This window comes from Numida meleagris, chromosome 2 (assembly GCF_002078875.1).
Source record: "Numida meleagris isolate 19003 breed g44 Domestic line chromosome 2, NumMel1.0, whole genome shotgun sequence".
Classification (NCBI taxonomy): Eukaryota; Metazoa; Chordata; class Aves; order Galliformes; family Numididae; genus Numida; species Numida meleagris.
Genome location: NC_034410.1, coordinates 106,472,204 through 106,490,552, shown reverse-complemented (window position 1 = coordinate 106,490,552; position 18,349 = coordinate 106,472,204). Strand labels below are relative to the sequence as shown.

The 18,349-nt window shown below is 39.7% G+C and overlaps 1 protein-coding gene across 3 annotated transcripts in view; it reads right to left on the bottom strand.

The window, feature by feature from the left end:
- UBE2V2 (ubiquitin conjugating enzyme E2 V2) overlaps positions 1–17,501 on the bottom strand; it is a 32,403-nt gene extending 14,902 nt beyond the window's left edge. The window contains exons 1-2 of one of the 3 annotated variants that reach the window (XM_021387541.1): positions 17,383–17,397; positions 1,984–2,114 (exon numbers count right to left, since the gene is read on the bottom strand). Coding sequence is in view for 2 of the 3 variants with exons in the window: in XM_021387539.1 (XP_021243214.1) it covers positions 16,612–16,735 (124 nt within the window). In the remaining variant the exon portion in view is untranslated. Of the gene's footprint in view, positions 1–1,983; positions 2,115–16,611; positions 16,756–17,382 lie in introns of those variants that run through there. The other 2 variants (XM_021387540.1, XM_021387539.1) reach the window with 2 other exon arrangements.

The window sequence follows — 18,349 nt, the reverse complement described above, 5'->3', positions numbered from 1 at the left end:
GTATACAGACTGGCAGAAGAACTCCTTGAGAGTAGCCCTGCAGAGAAGGACGTGGGGGTCCTGGTGGATGAAAAACTGAACATGAGCCAGCTGTGTGCACTTGCAGCTCGGAAGGCCAATGGTATCCTGGGCTCCATCAGAAGAGGGGTGGCCAGCAGGGACAGGGAGGTGATTGTCCCTCTCTGCTCTGCCCTCGTGAGGCACCATCTGGAGTACTGCGTCCAGGTCTAGGGCCCCCGATACAGGAAAGATGTGGAGCTGTTGGAGAGGGTCCAGAGGAGGGCCATGAAGACGATCAGAGGCTGGAGCACCTCCCCTACAAAGACAGGCTGAGGGAGCTGAGCTCGTTCAGCCTGAAGAAGAGAAGGCTGCGAGGAGACCTCATTGCAGCCTTCCAGTATTTAAAAGTGGATTATAAACAGGAGGGGAATCAGCTTTTTACAAGGGTAGACAGTAATAAGACAAGGGGGAATGCTTTTAAGCTCAAGGAGGGGAGGTTTAGACCGGATGTCAGGGGGAAGTTCTTTACAGAGAGTATCCTCAGGTGCTGGAACAGCCTGGCCCAGAGAAGCTGTGGATGCTCCGTCCCTGGAGGTGTTCAAGACCAGGCTGGATGGGGCTCTGGGAAACCTAGTCTAGTACCAGAGCCGGAGGTTGGTGGCCCTGCCTGTGGCAGGGGGGTTGGAACTTGATGATGCATGAGGTCCCTTCCAACTCAAGCCATTTTATGATTCTACTGGAAAAAACAAGGTACTTTACAGAACTAACATTGAGACTGAGTGCACACAAAGTTCTTAACAAGGAGCACATACTATACAGCTTGAAAAAGGTGAAGGTGAAAGAAAACTGGTTTTCATATCAGTTATTTAGTCACTGAGATTTCAGGTTTGACACTACCCTAGTCTGTATTGCTAGTGGTCTGTCCAAATATTTAAGACCAAAATGTACAATATGTTATTCAGTTAATATCTACACACATGAAACAGCAGAGATAAACACATCCTTCAGCAACTATCTAAATAGCTTACCTTGCATAATTATGGTTTCTTTTAAATTGTGTTTAGAACATTTTTTATCAAAACAGGCTAGCAAGCATCTCCTAAAAGTTACACAAATACCCAGCTTCTCCAAATTCCCAGGAAAAGGCATAAGGGATAGTATAAGTACAGTGTAAGGAAATTAAGCATGGCCTCACCTTCCTTCTGTCTTTGGCATCACTGCTCCTGTAAGCTACATAATGAGCTATTTTAGGTTGTTAACTGAGCAGAAAATTACACATTTTGGCTAGTTTCCTGAAAGCTTGACAAAATGACCCAGCTCACAAGGATCTCGGTTAAGCATCAGCAAACACTCAGATGTAAAACTACATTTTAATGGAGTTCTGCTATTCTGGAAACTTATTTTCCCCGGTAAGATTTCACATACAATTACCAGAAAGTACTAACACAATAGGAATCAAGGAGCAGATGATTTCTCTATACTTCAGTAGAGATCCTTTTAAAAAGCTTCCCTGAAATTCATCCGTTCATTCCTCTGGTCCCATCCTGACCTGACAAACTTACAGCAGATCAATGTTTTGCAGCATATGACTTCCACAGCCAGGCTGGAACAGACCCTGAGCAGCCTGATGTGGCTGTAGGTGTTCCTGTTCATGGCAGGGGAGTTGGACCAGATGACCTTTAAAGATCCCTTCCAGCTCTTAAGGATTCTATGAATGAAGAGCTTTTGATGGGCACATGGAGCCTTGCAAAGCAAAGCCTGGTGCCTCACACCTCTTTTCCCCAGTCGTGTACTTGATTATCTTACACTTCTCCAATCTTTATCGTTACATTTCTTACAATCATTATCGCATGCTTCTCCAGTGCCTTAAATCCACCATTTCTCAGAAGCCTTGCTCTGATCACAAAACTCCCGAGTGGCAGATTATCTCTGGAAGAAGAGCATATAATTAACCAAATGGGCCTTAATATTTTTTCTGCTCACCTGCTGTTGCCTTCCCATGCAGCTGAGCTCAGCTGCTCACTGCCAGCAGAGGTCCCCCCTCCCACTCTTGCACTGACTGGACTCCTCAATTAGCTGCACTGGCACACTCATTTAGCAAAAAGCTATTCTTCCTGTAAGTAAAACCAAATCCACCCAGTTAATCAACTGAATTGACTCAGGAAGGAAGAAAATAGGTGCCTTCCTTTACAAAACCATAGGTGCGGGGATGAGCAGACTGGCAAATCGAGCTTAACATACAGGATCACAGGAAATGACAAGTTCCTAGAAAGTAACAACCCCTCAAGACTGACGTGTTTATCACACCTTTTCACTCAGTTGTCTGTGCTCACTAGTTCTCCCCACCTCCCACAGCAAGTGTCAGGCTCCCCACACCAACCTCCTATCAGTACTACAAAAAGGCAGCAAAATACTGCTCTGCAGTTAAATAAGAGTCAAAATGTCTACTGGGAAAATGCACAAAAAAAAACATCAACACCTACTGAGATTCCAACTCATTTAAAAACCTCCCAGAAAGAAATGTTACAAGTTAAGTGAAACTAGACCAAAGATTTGATTCCTTTCAGAAAGTTATTCAGTTCTACAACATTTGGGTTGGAGACTCCAGAAATGATTTTATACATGAAACAGTGGGTTCGTTTTACTAAGAACACTTCTATATTTAAGGTACCTGGTTCATTTTCACAGACGAATTTTATTCCTTTATTTCATTTTATTCATAGGAAGTGCACACAATCTTTCTTCTTATGCAATCCTATATTTAACAATTGGAAAACAACCCCCTGTCCATATTTCCAGAAAAAATGCTCTGATTCATCAACTGATATCAGAGTGGCAGAGTTGGGCAACAACCCAATAATGAATGTTTAATGGCAGCACAGAAAATTGAATAGCAGCACAGCTATTTGTACGTGAAAATACAGCTGGCTTCACCACGATTACAAAATTACAAATGAAACAAAAGCAACTTCCCCTGACTGCTTTCCAGTTCATCTTCAAAGCTCAACTCACTGGAGATCTTACTGACAAATACATCCTGACCCTCCAACACTGCAAACATGAACTGTCAAGCTGCATTTACCAAGTTTTCACAGAGCTGAAGGAAACATGACACTTACAAGCAAACAAACGAAACACACAAACACAATAACACTCATGCTCATACATACCGATAGTTTAATCATGAAACTGGACTACAGTAACTGATGCCTATTGGAAATTTGTGGAACTAACAATGAAGTTAAATACCTTGGAACAATGAAAAAGGAACAAGAAGCAGAATCAGGAAAGATGAGGACTGCTCCAAAAGTAATGCCTCCTATTTTACGACGTTGACAGTAAAACAGTAGAGGTTGAACCATCCCACCAACATTCCACTTTGTTGCCATGTGACAGATGGCAGCAGAGGGGCAGTCTGACAAAGTGGAGCCTGACATGGAACTGCATATGGAGCAAAAGTGTGGAATGAATTCCTCCATGAGGAAAAAATGGCACCCACTGACATTCATCAATGCTTGCTGAATGTTTATGGAGATCAAACAGTGGATGCTGGCACAGTGAGGTGGTGGGTGGTGCGTGTTTCAGCAGCGGTGACAACAACATGAAAGACAAGCTACGTTCCAGACAGCCATGCAGATGTTTACGAGCACGGCATGCAGGCTCTTGTTCAACACTGGTGAAAATGCATAGCTAATGGTGGTGACCATGTTGAAAAACAGCGTTTCATAGCTGAGAATTTGCTCTGGAAAATACTGTTATTTTTCTCTTTGTATTTATTGTAGTTTCCATGGAAATAAATAGGAGGCATTACTTTCGGTGTGACCTATGTAAATATTAAAGAGAGTCTACTTCCATACATGAGCTACTTCAGACATCACCAAATCAGTAGAAGAAAGAAACACAGCAGCCCACAGGACGAATTAGAAAATAATTTGCATTTATGCTCTATCCAAAAGCTACACAATCGGGGGAAAAAAAAGTCAGAAAAAAAAAAAAGGAATCTTCAGCACCCTTTAGCAGGACCGGTAACTTTTGCAGCTATAATAAAAGAGGAATGGCTGAGACATCTTCTGGAGCAACCTGTTGTTGCTACTGTGTCAAGACACAGTTTCACAGCTGCTAATGCCAGATCACCTACTGATTAATCAGCATTAAAAAAAAAGACAAGCAACAGCACTTCAGTCAAGTTTGACAGCACAGACTGGCTATATTAAATTACATTTTTTAATAACCCATGTCGACAGACTTCTTCTGTGGTGATATAAATCAGTTTAAATTTAAGTGGGCTGCACTGATACAACCATGTTCACACAGCCATATCTTTATTTGCTTTAAAAATGCATTAAAACTGCTTTAATTGAACATTTTGTTTTAAAATCGTGAAATATGAAATCCTTCAGTACTTCCTGTGTAATTTCAATTGTAAGCATCCAAGAAATTAAGCAATACAAGAATGAGTACGTTCTGGATGTCACCATGCAGCTGTCTGTTAATTGCCTCTATCTGCAGCTGAAGGTAAATTACGCATCTCTACTGTTCCACACCAAACAGAACTAATTTAAAGAGTTCAACATAAGCAACAAAAGCGGTTTTAAAAACTGAAGACAACGCATTCTAGATTAAGGAACTAACTTAACAAAATAAAATGCACAAAACTGAAAAATAAGACCCAGAATATTCAGTTGCACTTGGGAGCCCAAACTCCCTGCACATCAGTTGCCTCTTAGGAACAACTGTGCAACAGATGGGAGGGTGATAACGTGCACTCTCCTCCTTGGCCCTTACAGAGGGAACCATTAGCTTAATTTATCATAGACTGACTCAGAGCTTTATTTGTGAGACTGTCCATTATACTGAAAACTATGTACTACAATATCCATTCAGTTTTTCTTAAAATCTTCCACAGCTCTTGGCTTCAGTCATGCCTGAAAGTTACACTGATAGCACGAGCCATGTACCACAGCACATACTGACAGCGTATGCACAAGAACAGCTGTAAAATCAAATCTTCCTGTGTTGGTCCAATAACAAGTTGTATCAGCGAATTATACATTCACACAGCCAGGATACTGTTAGGGATGTTATTCTTTTCGACTGACATAGCCACGTCAGGAAAACTGCAGCATAAACGATTTTGAATGTATGGATTATCTTCTGCCCATTGACTTCCAGATAACAAAAACTTCAGAACATGTAGAGCTCAGTAACCAAAAAAAAACAAAAAAAAAAACAAAAAAAAAAAAAACAAAAAAACCACCACACCAAAAAGCCACAAACACTCTTAAATTCCACTTAAAAGCTTCAGGCTGGCAAAAAAAAAAAATAGCTATTCTTTGGCATCCCAGGAGATGGGATAGATGTCAGCTTTGCAAATTTTAACCTGTATGATAATTTCTCCTGAGGCACGGAGAAAAAAAAATTATGAAGAGAAACACCCAACAAACAACAGGTACCTTTCAACCCGAGTGACTCAGAAGAAGTCTTACTCTGGAGAGAACAGAGATGAAAGTTGAAATACTGTACTGACAAAAAATTAAGTTAAAAAGAAATTGCGACAACCAAGCCCTTAGGTAGGCCGTGAAATGGATGATGTACAAATAAAAAAAATTAAAAGTGGGGAAAGAAGGCTGTGTGCATGTGAAACGCTAACCTTCTACTCTGGCTGCCAAAGACAGCCTTGTGCAAATAAATTTTTGTAAGACACACTCTTCTCCAAAAAAACTATTAAAAAAGCCAACATGATCTACATGCTTGTTTGCCTATTATCACATCACACTCCTGTGCCAAGTAAAATACTCTGCGAATACATAGGAAAAAATGGCTGAGGTGCTGCTAGGAACCTAATATCAAAAAGTATTTCCAGGCTTAACTTAATTACATTGCAATTATTATCAAGAGGTCGATCACAGTAACCTGGCTCCAAAGCCCAAAAGTATAAAATGCATATTAATTAAGGTGGACATTGCTACCACTCTCAGTGGAACGCAGCAGTGAACTTTTTAGTTCTTCTTTTAATCAAGAAAGTAACTACACACTTCATAGAAGCACTGATTCCAACAGCCATGTAACTAACATGATTATTGCTCAAAGCAAATATCCATTCTCAGTGAAAAGCAGTGTTTTGTTTTCCAGTAGCTATGAAAGCCTCCAGCTGCTGCTGGGGAACTCAGACTACGAACCAACACAACCAACAATGACTCTGCACTGAGAAAACCAACCTCATTAAACGGGCTTCATCTATCTTGGCATTTTGCTCAGTGAAACTTCTGCTTACTTAGAAGTACATATACATCCCTCTTCTTCGAGCCATCTTCCAATTAAATTTTGATACCCTTTAAATTCTAAATCCCATATACCAAAGATGCATTTACGATACACTATTTTTCGCTGTTTTCCTTTAGCTAGTGCGTCCCCAAAGCAGTAAAATTCAGGCAATAGAATATTCTGCATTAACAGTTCAGAGTTTAAATGGTGAAATGAAAGCATGGACGAGACACATTGATCAGGATGGTGAATAAGCTACTAAGTGATTCTAGTATGTATGGATGAAACATCCATACAATGCAAGTATATTTTCCACAACGAGGTTCCAGCCATCACTGACTTTATCATATAAAAGCAAACAGCTGCCTTCCTGTCAATAACAACGAAATGATAAAAGGAATTATTAAAGCCACACAGTATAAACAGCAGCAACAATAGAAATCAACAGAAAACAGAGAGCTACTAAGCACTTTGTGCTTCCAAAATGAATCACAGGCAGCCCCTCAAAAACAGCAGCAATCCCGAGTACTTCTTTCCCACTTTGCTGGTGCCTAAAGGATTCATTGTAACAGACCAATTTATCGGCATCTCATCACTGCTGCCTGCAACTGGCCAATCTATAAATGACAGACATTTAGATCTGCAGGCTCATCAAGACTAAGTCAGCTAAGATTACCTGTGGAAAACATTCAGAAACATGCAGGCTTAAACAAAGAAGAAAGACTAATTTTAAAAATTAATATAAAGAGAAATGTAGCAGGTAAATTTGTACTGCTCAAGTACGCAGACGCACACTAACTGACATGCATAGAGCAAGCAGCCATTTATTTGATGTAGTGAATGCTTTTCCTAAGTTAGAGCCAGTCTTGTTACAATCTTAAACAATAGAATAGGGCCATCCTACAAGCATCAGATACAGAAATTGCCTGTACCCAGCACAACTTAGGCATGAACAATTCGTCTTCTTTACAGGACAAATTAAAAATACACAAAAATACAATGACGCATTCCACTCCCTAGGAACTCTGCAGCTGGTTAACTTCTTTTGCCTTTTATAATTAAAATCTGTGAAAACTTGAAGACATTTAGGCTGGAAAATTTCAAGGAGGTACAATAGGAGCTACACTAAAGTCTCTCAGTTTTTGAAAAACAAGTTCTAGTACGAATTTCATCAATTGTTTTGCTTTGTTTTTCCTTCTATGAAAACACTTCACTTACCCAACAACACTTCCCAGAAGGGGCTAATAAACAGTCAAAGCAAAGTGAAAGCTATAAACGTTAATCTCAAAACCTATGCTTTGGACAAAGCTATCTAAAGCAATATTTACCTTCAAAATTACATTGGTAGTGTTTTTTATTTATTTACTTCAGTGGAGAAGAGAAGGCTCCAAGGTGACCCGATAGCAGCCTTTCAGTATCTGAAGGGCAGCTACCAGAAAGAATGAGACAGACTCTTCAGCAGGGTCTGTGGCGACAGGAGAAGGGAAATGGCTTCAATCTCAGAGGGTAGATTTAGGTTAGATACAAGTAAAAAATGTTTTACAGTGAGGGTGGTGAGGCACTTGGAAGAGGCAGCCCAGAGTTATGGTGGATGCCCCATCCCTGGAGACTTTCAAGGCGAGGCTGGACGGGGCTCTGAGCAACCTGATGTAGCTGTGGATGTCCCTGTTCATTGCAGGGGAGTTGGACTAGATGGCCTTCAAAGGTCCCTTCCAACACTAAGGATTCTATGATTCTATTCTACAAAATTTTACATTGTTGGTGTCTTAATAGACACAGAGCTAAAATTAAGCTGTACAAGAATTTCCTTTATATTTTAAGCTAGCTATAGTCATAAATATTCTCTACAAAGTTTACAGTAAAAAGCCAGATAATGAGAAATCATGTTCATACAACAGAAACCTCAGTCATTTATTGCAAGAAAGCACGCATATCTGGGCTGCAGGCAAAAAGGTCTAGAAGGGCACAGGGGTATTTATACCCCTGTGATGCACACACACTGGTGCTTAGAAATAAGTAATCATTTCATTGAAGACAGATGTACAGAAGCAGATTTTTCCCCTTTCAGTATCATAACATCAAGATCATTAGCTATTTGCTAACAGTAACGATAAAAAATGATGAATTCTAAACAGAACTGAGTAGGTATGTTCACCTATTTGAGGGGTTTTTTTTTTGGTAGTGATTCTAGTTGGGCTGTGTTAAAATTGGCATCGAACACATCTTGAACTCCTCCAGCTCATGCTTCAGAGTCAGTTGCAACACGCAGCAAAACAGGTCTTCAAAGAAAAACAGAACTTACTTTATACTTGCTTGTTTAGAGGCAGGCAGACTACTAAGAGAGAGAAGGCTACGAGCAGAAGTACGGCCATTCACTCCCACTTCCAAGGCTGAACCCACCTCACATCTGATGGAATCCAATCTCTAATTTACCTTTCACATACATTTTCCCAGTTGCATTCAGAAAAATCCAGAATATAGTATACACCAAGAACAGTGATAGACAGCCTTACAAGAAAGGAGAGGTGGTAATATCAGTTCACCTTACCAGGACTCAGTTTATATTCCATTAAAAAAGCACTAGTAAGTGTATTTAGGCATCAGAAAATCGTAACAAAGCTTTCAATGTATGAACAATAATAAAGTTTATTTAGCATAGGGGTTGAGAAGGAAGTAAATAAGTTTTACATTAGTATTTAGGACTTCATAAACATATCTGATTAGCATGCTATAATGGTTTAAACCACAAATCTTGATGCTGGAATAAGAGATCTCAGCACATTAGAACTGCAGAAGCAGCATCCATTCCTTCAGTGTGTTTCAGTTGGTGCTGGTTTCACAGTAAGAATGATTAGGCCTTGGACCTGACTTCTCTGGCATAGTGAGCATTACAAATTTGTAAATAAATAACAAAAAGTCCGTACAATTTTAGGTTTTAGTGATTATGGTTTGAAGTATGAGAAATCACTAGCAGAATAAACATCTCCATTATCAAAGCATCTTCACCACAGGCGTGCTCTCCTTTTCTCTTAGCCTGCCTCTGAGGCGACCAGAAGTAAGTGAGCCATCTGCTCCTAGCAATTTTGAGTTCCACCAATTCTGTTCAATAATTCACCTGATAACTTACTCAAGGCAGCCTCAAGGATGGGACTCTCACTGTGATGGCCAGCATCCACCAGGAAAATGTTTAGCTTTTGTTGAGTTCTCCCCTTCTCTACTCCTCCCAGCCACCCCCTCCTCCTTACTCACCTTTCTCGGAAGAGCTACAGGCAAGAGGGAGGCGAGGCTGCCATTAGCTGCCTGATTATTCAGAGCAGCTTCACCTCTGACCAGCATCTGGTGAGATTTCATTTCTCAGTAATCCCAGTAAGTTTTTCCATTCTGCACCATTTCACTTTTTCAGGGTTCACTCCTCAATGAGACCTCTATTCCCCATTTCCTTGCAGCCCAACTTCAAAATGAACTTCAGGGTCCTGATCTTTTTACGTAGCAGCCACACCCTAAATTTCTTAAAGTTGTGCAAGGGTAAGAGCCATCACAAGTACATCAGCAAGCAGGAACACACAGACTGGATACACGCACACTCAGAATATGGTCCAGATCTGAGAGAAACTCTAACACAACTCAACTTTGCTAGCAAGGTTGTAGCAACAGTTAAGAGTTTGTTTCAGCCTACCTTATCATTTTCACACACCTATGACCACCATGCATACAGTTGCTGGCACGCAACTGCTAACGCTGTCCATAAAAATGCCCAAATGAAGAGGACTGCTCCACTTCAGATACATTTGTTTTAAGACTACAAAACTGGGCACAAACAAGCTCTATGATGCGTAAATAAATAACCCCAAACCCAGAGAAGCTCTCACACCACAGGTTTTAAGTGATTAAAATATCTCAGAAAAAAAAGTTATCAATAGAAAATTATCATACTAAAACACTCAACTGGATTGCAGCCCTACATAGAAGCTGATGTAAATTGCTTAAAACTCACTTATTTCATGAACTTGCATCAACATTATTGGTATAAATTTATCAATTTAGAAGATAACTAAATACAAGTTTTCTGTGCTAAACAACACCACTGGGAACTCAGAGCTTTGCTGCTCCAAACACTGCATGCCCGCCTGTGCCCAAATGTAATAAATCCACACCAGAATGAAACAGTTAAGTTGCTACAGGAGCTCCCCTATTGCCACAGCCAGGTTTGTTTTGGAGAAAGGTGGACAACCATAAGTCACTTATGATTTAAAAATTAACTCTTTGGAGGCAACTATCGAATGAAACACAATGATTCGATTATGTCTCCATAGGTATTAGTATGTGACATGGTAAGATTATGAAAAATGAGACACTGTGATGCTTATCAAATTAAGAATTTTACTGCTATTTCAATTTTGTACAAAACAATCTAAGACAGGAAGCTAGAAAAGAGGGTTCAGAAACAATACCAATCACTTTAAAATACACCAGCGATATTAATTCCTAATTAATTAGTCAAAGGGATGAAGATTTTATCAAAGAAATGTTCCTTGTTTCTGTCCTCAGAAGTTAAAAAAAAAAAACACCCTTGCTTAGTACAAATAAGCCCACTATTAAAAACATCAAGTTGTATAAAGGTACAGAAGACTAAATGAGAGTTACAATGGCAAAGAGGTTCAATTTTTTAAACTTTCATCTTAAAGCTAAGCTTATATTGTAGAGGGGAAAAAGGATTTCAAATACATACTTTTAAAGCTATCTTTTCAAGGAAAGATGGCATAAAATCATTACAGATAAAGGCAGAACAGAGGAACCCAGCAGAAACCAAAATCTCTTACCATGAAATGACTTTCACAGGGTCTGCTTTAAGAGCAGGAATACAATGTGTGACCCAGATAACAAGAGTAGCAACGCGGATTTAGTTTAGCAAAGCTGTAAAGCTGTCTAAAACGGGTTGTAAGTCATTGATTAGCAAACACTTTTTCTAAGACCTGCATAAAGGTCCTTCACAACATGACTCAGCACTCACAGCACGAAACATAAAGATCTTCTATCTATGTAAAACAGTCTGATCCAGGATTATTTTGTCAGTTGTACACCTAAGGGCAGAATCAGGAAGCGTGCCATTCGTCACATATTTAGTAGCAAGAACTGTCATCAAATTCTTTTCCTATTTTAACTTCGCGACAATCATGTTTCAGTCTGCCATTTTCTACACACCAGGTTTCAAAGGTTCAAATTATTTCATATTTACATGACAATATATTCCACTTCAGTGAGAAAATGTATACACTTTTTACCTTGAATAAAGTTCTAAGTGAAATGAGTAGTACTGGACACTTCACTAAGACTACACTGATAGCCTCAATAAAGCACACTAGTTTTATATGAACTGCAAAAAATGTTTATTATTTACTCAACCACATTTCAAATTCACTTAGCTACCCACTTTTGAACAGCCACAGATGTAATGAAAGGAGGTGATTTTTCTTCTTGGTATACTCTAAATATGTCTAATGCAATTTTTTTTAAAGCAGTTACTGACCCCATCTACATGTTAGAAGCTATTTTCCTGACATCTTTTTTTCCCTGATCTAGACGAAGCTGCTGATTCTTCTGAAATAAAGGATTAATTTAGAGCTCTGAGGTTTTAAGGTTCCATTTGTTTCAAAATGCTAACTGCAAGTGATCTTCAGTCACGTACTCGAGGCACCAAACGTACTTGAAAAGGTTGTAAAGTGAAAGCTCATCTAATTCAGAACCAGCCTGACAGCTTGACAATCTTAAGCTTTTGCAGCGATGTACTGATTTTATTCAAAATATTGTTTGTATTACATCTCATTAGTGCCTTCCAAATGTCAAACAAAGAAAAACATTCTTTTGGGCAAAGTAGTATACAGCAAAACCTTTCTGAGTACAGCTTAAAACAACTATGAATGCCTTCTCTAGCAGTGCCTTGTCTTTACACAACCCATGCTGAGGTTCCCACCAGCTAGCTGACACAGCAAGGCAACAAAACCTATGTGACATGAGAGCTGAAGCTGATTTGGTACTTGAGATAAAGTTTTGGTCAGGGTGAAGTACAAGCTACTGCCTAGGAAAACGCATGCAAGAGGAGGTGGAGAGAGAGGAGGAAGAGTCTGTCAACAGTTAAACAGTTTCACAGCGTGTACTTATGCTGCTCTTGGAAAAATCTTCAATAAGGCAAAACACACAAAGCAATGAATGTGTATATGTACCTCAACTCCACTGATTACTCATGAGGTTTGGCAATTCTGTTCCCACACATTAGAAGCCTTCTCTTATGAGAAGTCTTAGATCTATAGCATAGACAATCTGCCTCCAAATTCTGAAAGACAGATATTCCTGAAATTGCATCCCTTGCTTCTTCATCCAGGCTAGTATTTTCTAGGACTGTAAGCAACAATCTAAGTAATGGGCTTCCATACTAAACTTGATAACATCCTGGAATTCCAAACAAATTCTTAAATAAGCGGCCTGCTTTGTAATGCTCTAAAGAAAGTGCTTCGCCTTCAAGCTCACTATTACATAGCCACTGTGAAACAAAGATGTACGCTGGAGCTTTAAATTTAAAGACTGAATTGTAAAATACCAGCAACAAAGAGAGAAATATGGTAACGGCAAAGTTTGAGAAGAAACCGAGTTTCCTGCCTATTTATGTCACAGTCCAAAAGAACTGATGGTCTATATATAGTTCAGAAGTTGTTTGTAACCAAGATTCTTTTCAATCCAGCTGAAGCACATGCGAATTAATTTGTGGCTTGCCACGATGTCTTAAAGCAGGCAGAACAATTCCAGTTTCCTTGCACATAGGACAGGATGGAAAAACGCCCCACACAGAGAGTGTGGCCACACAGAATACAGCATTCTACTTCTTTTGTTTTCTCTGATTACTTACAGCTTCAAGAACTCTCTGCTTACAGAACTAAATTGTAAATGCAAGAACAAACATTTATGAGGACTGTAAAATTTTGAACTGCTACTAACTGACTTCTTGAATAAATTCTGGGTAAGTGATTAACAATGCCACAGAGGTATAGTAGAGAAAGGAAGAGGGAGTAATAAAACCTTAAAAGTAAAACATACTAGGAAAGACTATTTCTCCCATGAGGAAGAGGAAGGAAACGGGTATACAAACAGTTCAGAAGAAAGCAGAAACCCAGCCAGGCCAAGTTTAACACACAAGTTTTCTAGATACAAAGCTTAAATTGTATCATTTCTCATATGAAAAAAAAAAAAAAAGCAAAAAACATTACTTCAACATCCCACTAATGAATAAATTCATATATTATTCCTTTGAAGGGCTCTTAATATCTACCAGTCTCCGAACAAGGTATGATAGTTCATTAATCTCTACCCTACTAAGCACAGAACAGGCAGACATCAGCTTGATCTAAAACAGAGAAGAGTTGTAAGAAATCGAAAGGAAAGTGATATGAAATTATCCCACATTATGGAATCATCTTCAATGAATGGAAGATTTTTATGAAAAAAAGCTTTACAAACAAAACAAAACACACACACACACACACCACCACGCCACCAGGAAAACTACTGCCAGTCCATGCTTCGCAGCCTGAGGAGTCAGACCGTTTCCAGCCCTTCATTTTCAGCATCAGCTTCCTTACAGCTGCACTCATACACACTTGGAATTGCTTTTACCAGCTCCAAAAGTTTAGAAATAGAAGTAAACACCAAATTTACAAAAACAAAGCACTGACATTGAGTACAGTGTCATTTCTATTCAGAATCAATCATATATAAATTCAGAAAGCAAATTATCTTCACATGGGTAACACAAGTCACACAAAGTAGCCAATTCATCTGTAAAGATTATTGTGTAGAAACGGGAAGCGTGAATTTTACAGAAACAATATTTTTCTTTGGGATCTAGCTGTGCTTCTTTGAAGCCATTAAGCATACTTTGCAAAGAGGTTGCTTGTGCCTACATATACAAAAAAAATTGTGAATCTCACCTATAATTTCTGACTGTAGATCAGCTGATTTTTTTTTTTTTAACCTAAGACCAATTTCAGGAAAACAAAGGGAGTTTTTACTGACTTAGTCCTATTCTAACGCAAGCTACTTTAAATCCTCAGTTGAAAAGCAAGGAAATGGAAGACTTCAACAATCCAGTTTTAGATATTGCGGTCTTGATCTCGTCTTGAAATGAAAAAATTAACTCCCAAATTAACTCCTTCAAATTATGCCATCGATCAGTTTCTTTTTCTAGAGTTACATATGAGATTTTAAATTGCATGCTTTGGTAAATTATTTTTTTTAACCTGAAACTATGTTTAGTCACATCTTGTGCTCTACGTTTTCAAAACATCACAAAATGAATCTCCAGCTAAACCATATGAAATTGGTAGATCATATCAACAACAATTGTTCTTTTTGAAAAAAAAAAAAAAAAAGGATTTGTTCTTCATCATTTCCCCAGCAGTACCCACACAAACAACTCAAGTCCTGTAAAAAAAAAAAAAAAAAAAGGATTTGTTCTTCATCATTTCCCCAGCAGTACCCACACAAACAACTCAAGTCCTGTGACAAGCAGGAGCTATCATACAGCAAGATTAATCAAAACGCATCTTAGAAATGTCAGCCACTACATTAAATATTTACATGTAAAGTTAGTCAGTACAGATGATTTCTAAAACAAGTAAGACATTTTGCTGCTATGCAATGCTGACATACACATTCTCTTTAGCACACACTAAAGAATAGCTACTTTCAAATTATAATTACTTGTTCTTAAAAGGCATGTAATATTTTTTCTTTATGACTGTTCAAAGAATTAGTGTTCTCATTACAGTAATTTCTGGAATAAAACTAAGACAGTTGATCTTACTAAGTTTTATTTTTCTTGGTGTTAGAATTTCATTACTGGATTCCATGCAACCCATTCATTTTTCTGAAATAAATAAGGATGAAGTTGAACATTATAGCAAGAGCAGGTAAAATTCACACAAGTAGAGGTAAATCTCATGTCTATAACAAATCACTCCCTCCTTTCCTCCATAAATGAGCTTAACATAGCTTCCTGCTCAGAGTTAGTCTGCATGAAATCTTAAAAATCTAAATTTCTGCTTACTGTAGGGAAAGAACAACAACAAAATCCTATCTCCAATCTGTGCATATGTAAATGAAAAGTCAACAGCATTTTCCCCACTGCAATAAGCATTTTGCTACAGAAGCTCTGACTAAATATTCCTAGCAGTTCTGTTAAAGAGGATTTGCTTGCTTCATTTTACTGAAATGTCTTTGTTGTTTGGGACACACACATGTATAATTCTGTACATTTCCCACTTTTTTTGAACTTCATGTGTGGCTGTATTTCTGAGACAAAAACTACTGCGCTATTCAGTTGCGCTATATAAAGTATACAGAAGCTTTTAAAATACCACATGTAAGACTATGAAGGACATTTATAACAGTAAAATCATGAGAATTTTGTTAAAAAAATATTGGTTTTTATGTAGTCAAAAGCACTGTAGGACGAAAACCGCTTTTTTTGATATTCAAATTTTTAGTAACAGATATTCTACAATAGCCAGACTGAATGCAAAATGCCAGCACTCAAAGCACATGCCCTAAAAAGACTTTATTTCCTGTGCCTACCCCATGTCAGAGCCCAGACACAAGCAGAAGTCTTTGGAAGTTACTGCACAGTAAAACTGTTAACAAATTTTTTAAAACTTAGACATCAGGTAGTATGCTAACTCACTTTAATAAAATAAAATGCAGTATTCCATAGCTGAGTAAATACTGAACTTTCTCTAATATACCTATTCTAGCTCAGCCTAACACAGACAATAATATTTCTTTTTTGGACTGCTCTTTGGACTTGCAAGAGCTGCTCTATGTCCAATTTGTTGTAATCTTTCCAAATTGGACTCTGTGCATCTCACATCTCCAAAGTCACATTACCAAATAGAGAGAACATTCTCCTATCGTAAAGAAAAACACTCCTCGCAGAATCAACAGAAAGGTACCAAAATAAGACATTTCATATATTTTTTTCTGTTTTGTTATAGTCTAAATCCCTTGATGAGCCAGTGGATTGGGAACAAAAATAAATTCATGCGGACAGAGTCCACCCCAGACTGAGCACTGAGGTCAACTTATTCCTCTGTCCTGAGTTCTGTGAATCCCATTTACATCTTACTAGCTCTCAGGAGTGAGAAAAGAGTGAAAGGGGTCCTGAAGCCCTCAGCCTTTTACAGCAGAGAAAGGTCTTATTTTTCAAGCCCTTCAAGAAACAAAACTGAGATGGTATACATATGCCTCTTAAACTTCTCCATTCATGACTTGAAGAAATGCTCTTGTCTATTCATTTATTACCTGCTACCATGATACTCCACTCAACAGATTCTACACCGGTTACTGATATGGGATTCATTCTCTCCTGCTCCCAAGTTATGCCTCGCATCTCATTGCCTTTCCATCTGCCCACATGACAAACCATTTAGCTCCAATGGCTGTCCACTGAAAGAGAACAAGATGCTTCACTCCTTATCTCCAACACACTGCAGTCACCAATGAACTGCAGTACCTTTCCCCTAATGCACGGCACAGGCCAGATCACTGTCCCCTTGCAAAAAGACACAATCTTCACTTTTGAAAGCTACTATATCACAACTGCTGAACATAGGAGATGGTGCAGCAGTAGAAATCTTCGCTACAAGCCCTTTTCCTCCTGCATTTTTCTTTTTTACCAGGCCGGCAACATCCCCTCCATTCTGTACACGCACACACATCCACCCCTTCCTGCCTCTTAGCACAGTCTTCTCTTCTCCACCCCACCACACTGATTCCCAGAATTGGGGCTCTTTCTCTCCCCACTGACACCCTAGGTCAGTCTCTCACGACGGAGTCGCAGCCCTACAGACGGCAAGGACCGTCTTCGGGGCCGAGCCCAGCCCGGCGGTCCTGCCGCTTCCCTTTCTCCCTGTCGGAAGAGACCTCCACCCCGCTCCGCTCGCTCCCGCCGCTGACAGCTCGCCCCGTCCCGGAGAAAGGAGATCTGCCCAGCCATCGTGGGGCATCCCCACCCCCGGGCACAACGCCCAGCTCCCCGCCGCAGCCCCAGGCCCGCCGAGCCCCCTCACAGACCTGTGGATCCAGCCATCTTGTCCAAACCCCCCCGCGCCGGGCCGGGCCTGCACGCCACGAGCGTCACTTCCGCCAGACGTACTACGTCACTTCCTGCACGGCGACCAGCCGTTCCGAGGGGCGGGCGAGCGGGCAAATATAGGGGGCGGGGCGAGAGGTGTGGTGGTGCAAAGGGGCGTGGCGTCGCGTCGCGCTGAGGAACGGAGATTCCTTAGAACGTGAGCGGCTGCAGCAGGAGTCGGTTCTGGTCGGCATACAAGGAGGCAAGACCAAACACTGAGGCTGCTGTCTGTGCATATACAAAACGTTACATCTGCTCAGGCTGTCAGTTTTTCCATTGATTTCTACTTCTTCTTACAAAGCTCCTATTTCTGACCCGATTTCCCTTACGGGAATAAGCAGGGCTTTCAGTACTTGCAGTGACAGAATTAGAAGTGTGTTTTCCAAGTACAGCAAATAGAATTATTTCTTAAGCTGCATTTTAATCATTCATGGAGCCTTCTCTTGTCGCTACAAGTTGATAACGGATTCTTTCTGCAGCCTATTTCAGTACTGCTTTTGGTGGAATCAGTATGAACACACACACTCACACACAAAAAGTCACAATATTTAAAGAGTTTTTTCCTTTATTATAACGTCACTGTAGAAAATACCGTGACCTGGAAGGGAAGAAAATACGTGAACTGTCCTAATTTTTCTGATCAAGACTCAGCCCATTTGTTTTTCAAAGGATTCACTTTTTCAGGTGATCCTATGCTAACAGCCAATAATACACCTATTTCTCTTCTCAGACATGACACAAATAGGGCAGCAAGCCTACCAACACAAAGCAACGTGCACTCAGTAACTCTGGAAGCACACAAAGGGCTCCACAGTCCATCTGTATCTACACCTTGTGACTTGTAGGACACATGGTTACTGGCAACAAATCATTTCAGTGCTAATTGCAACCACAGGAAATAAAGAA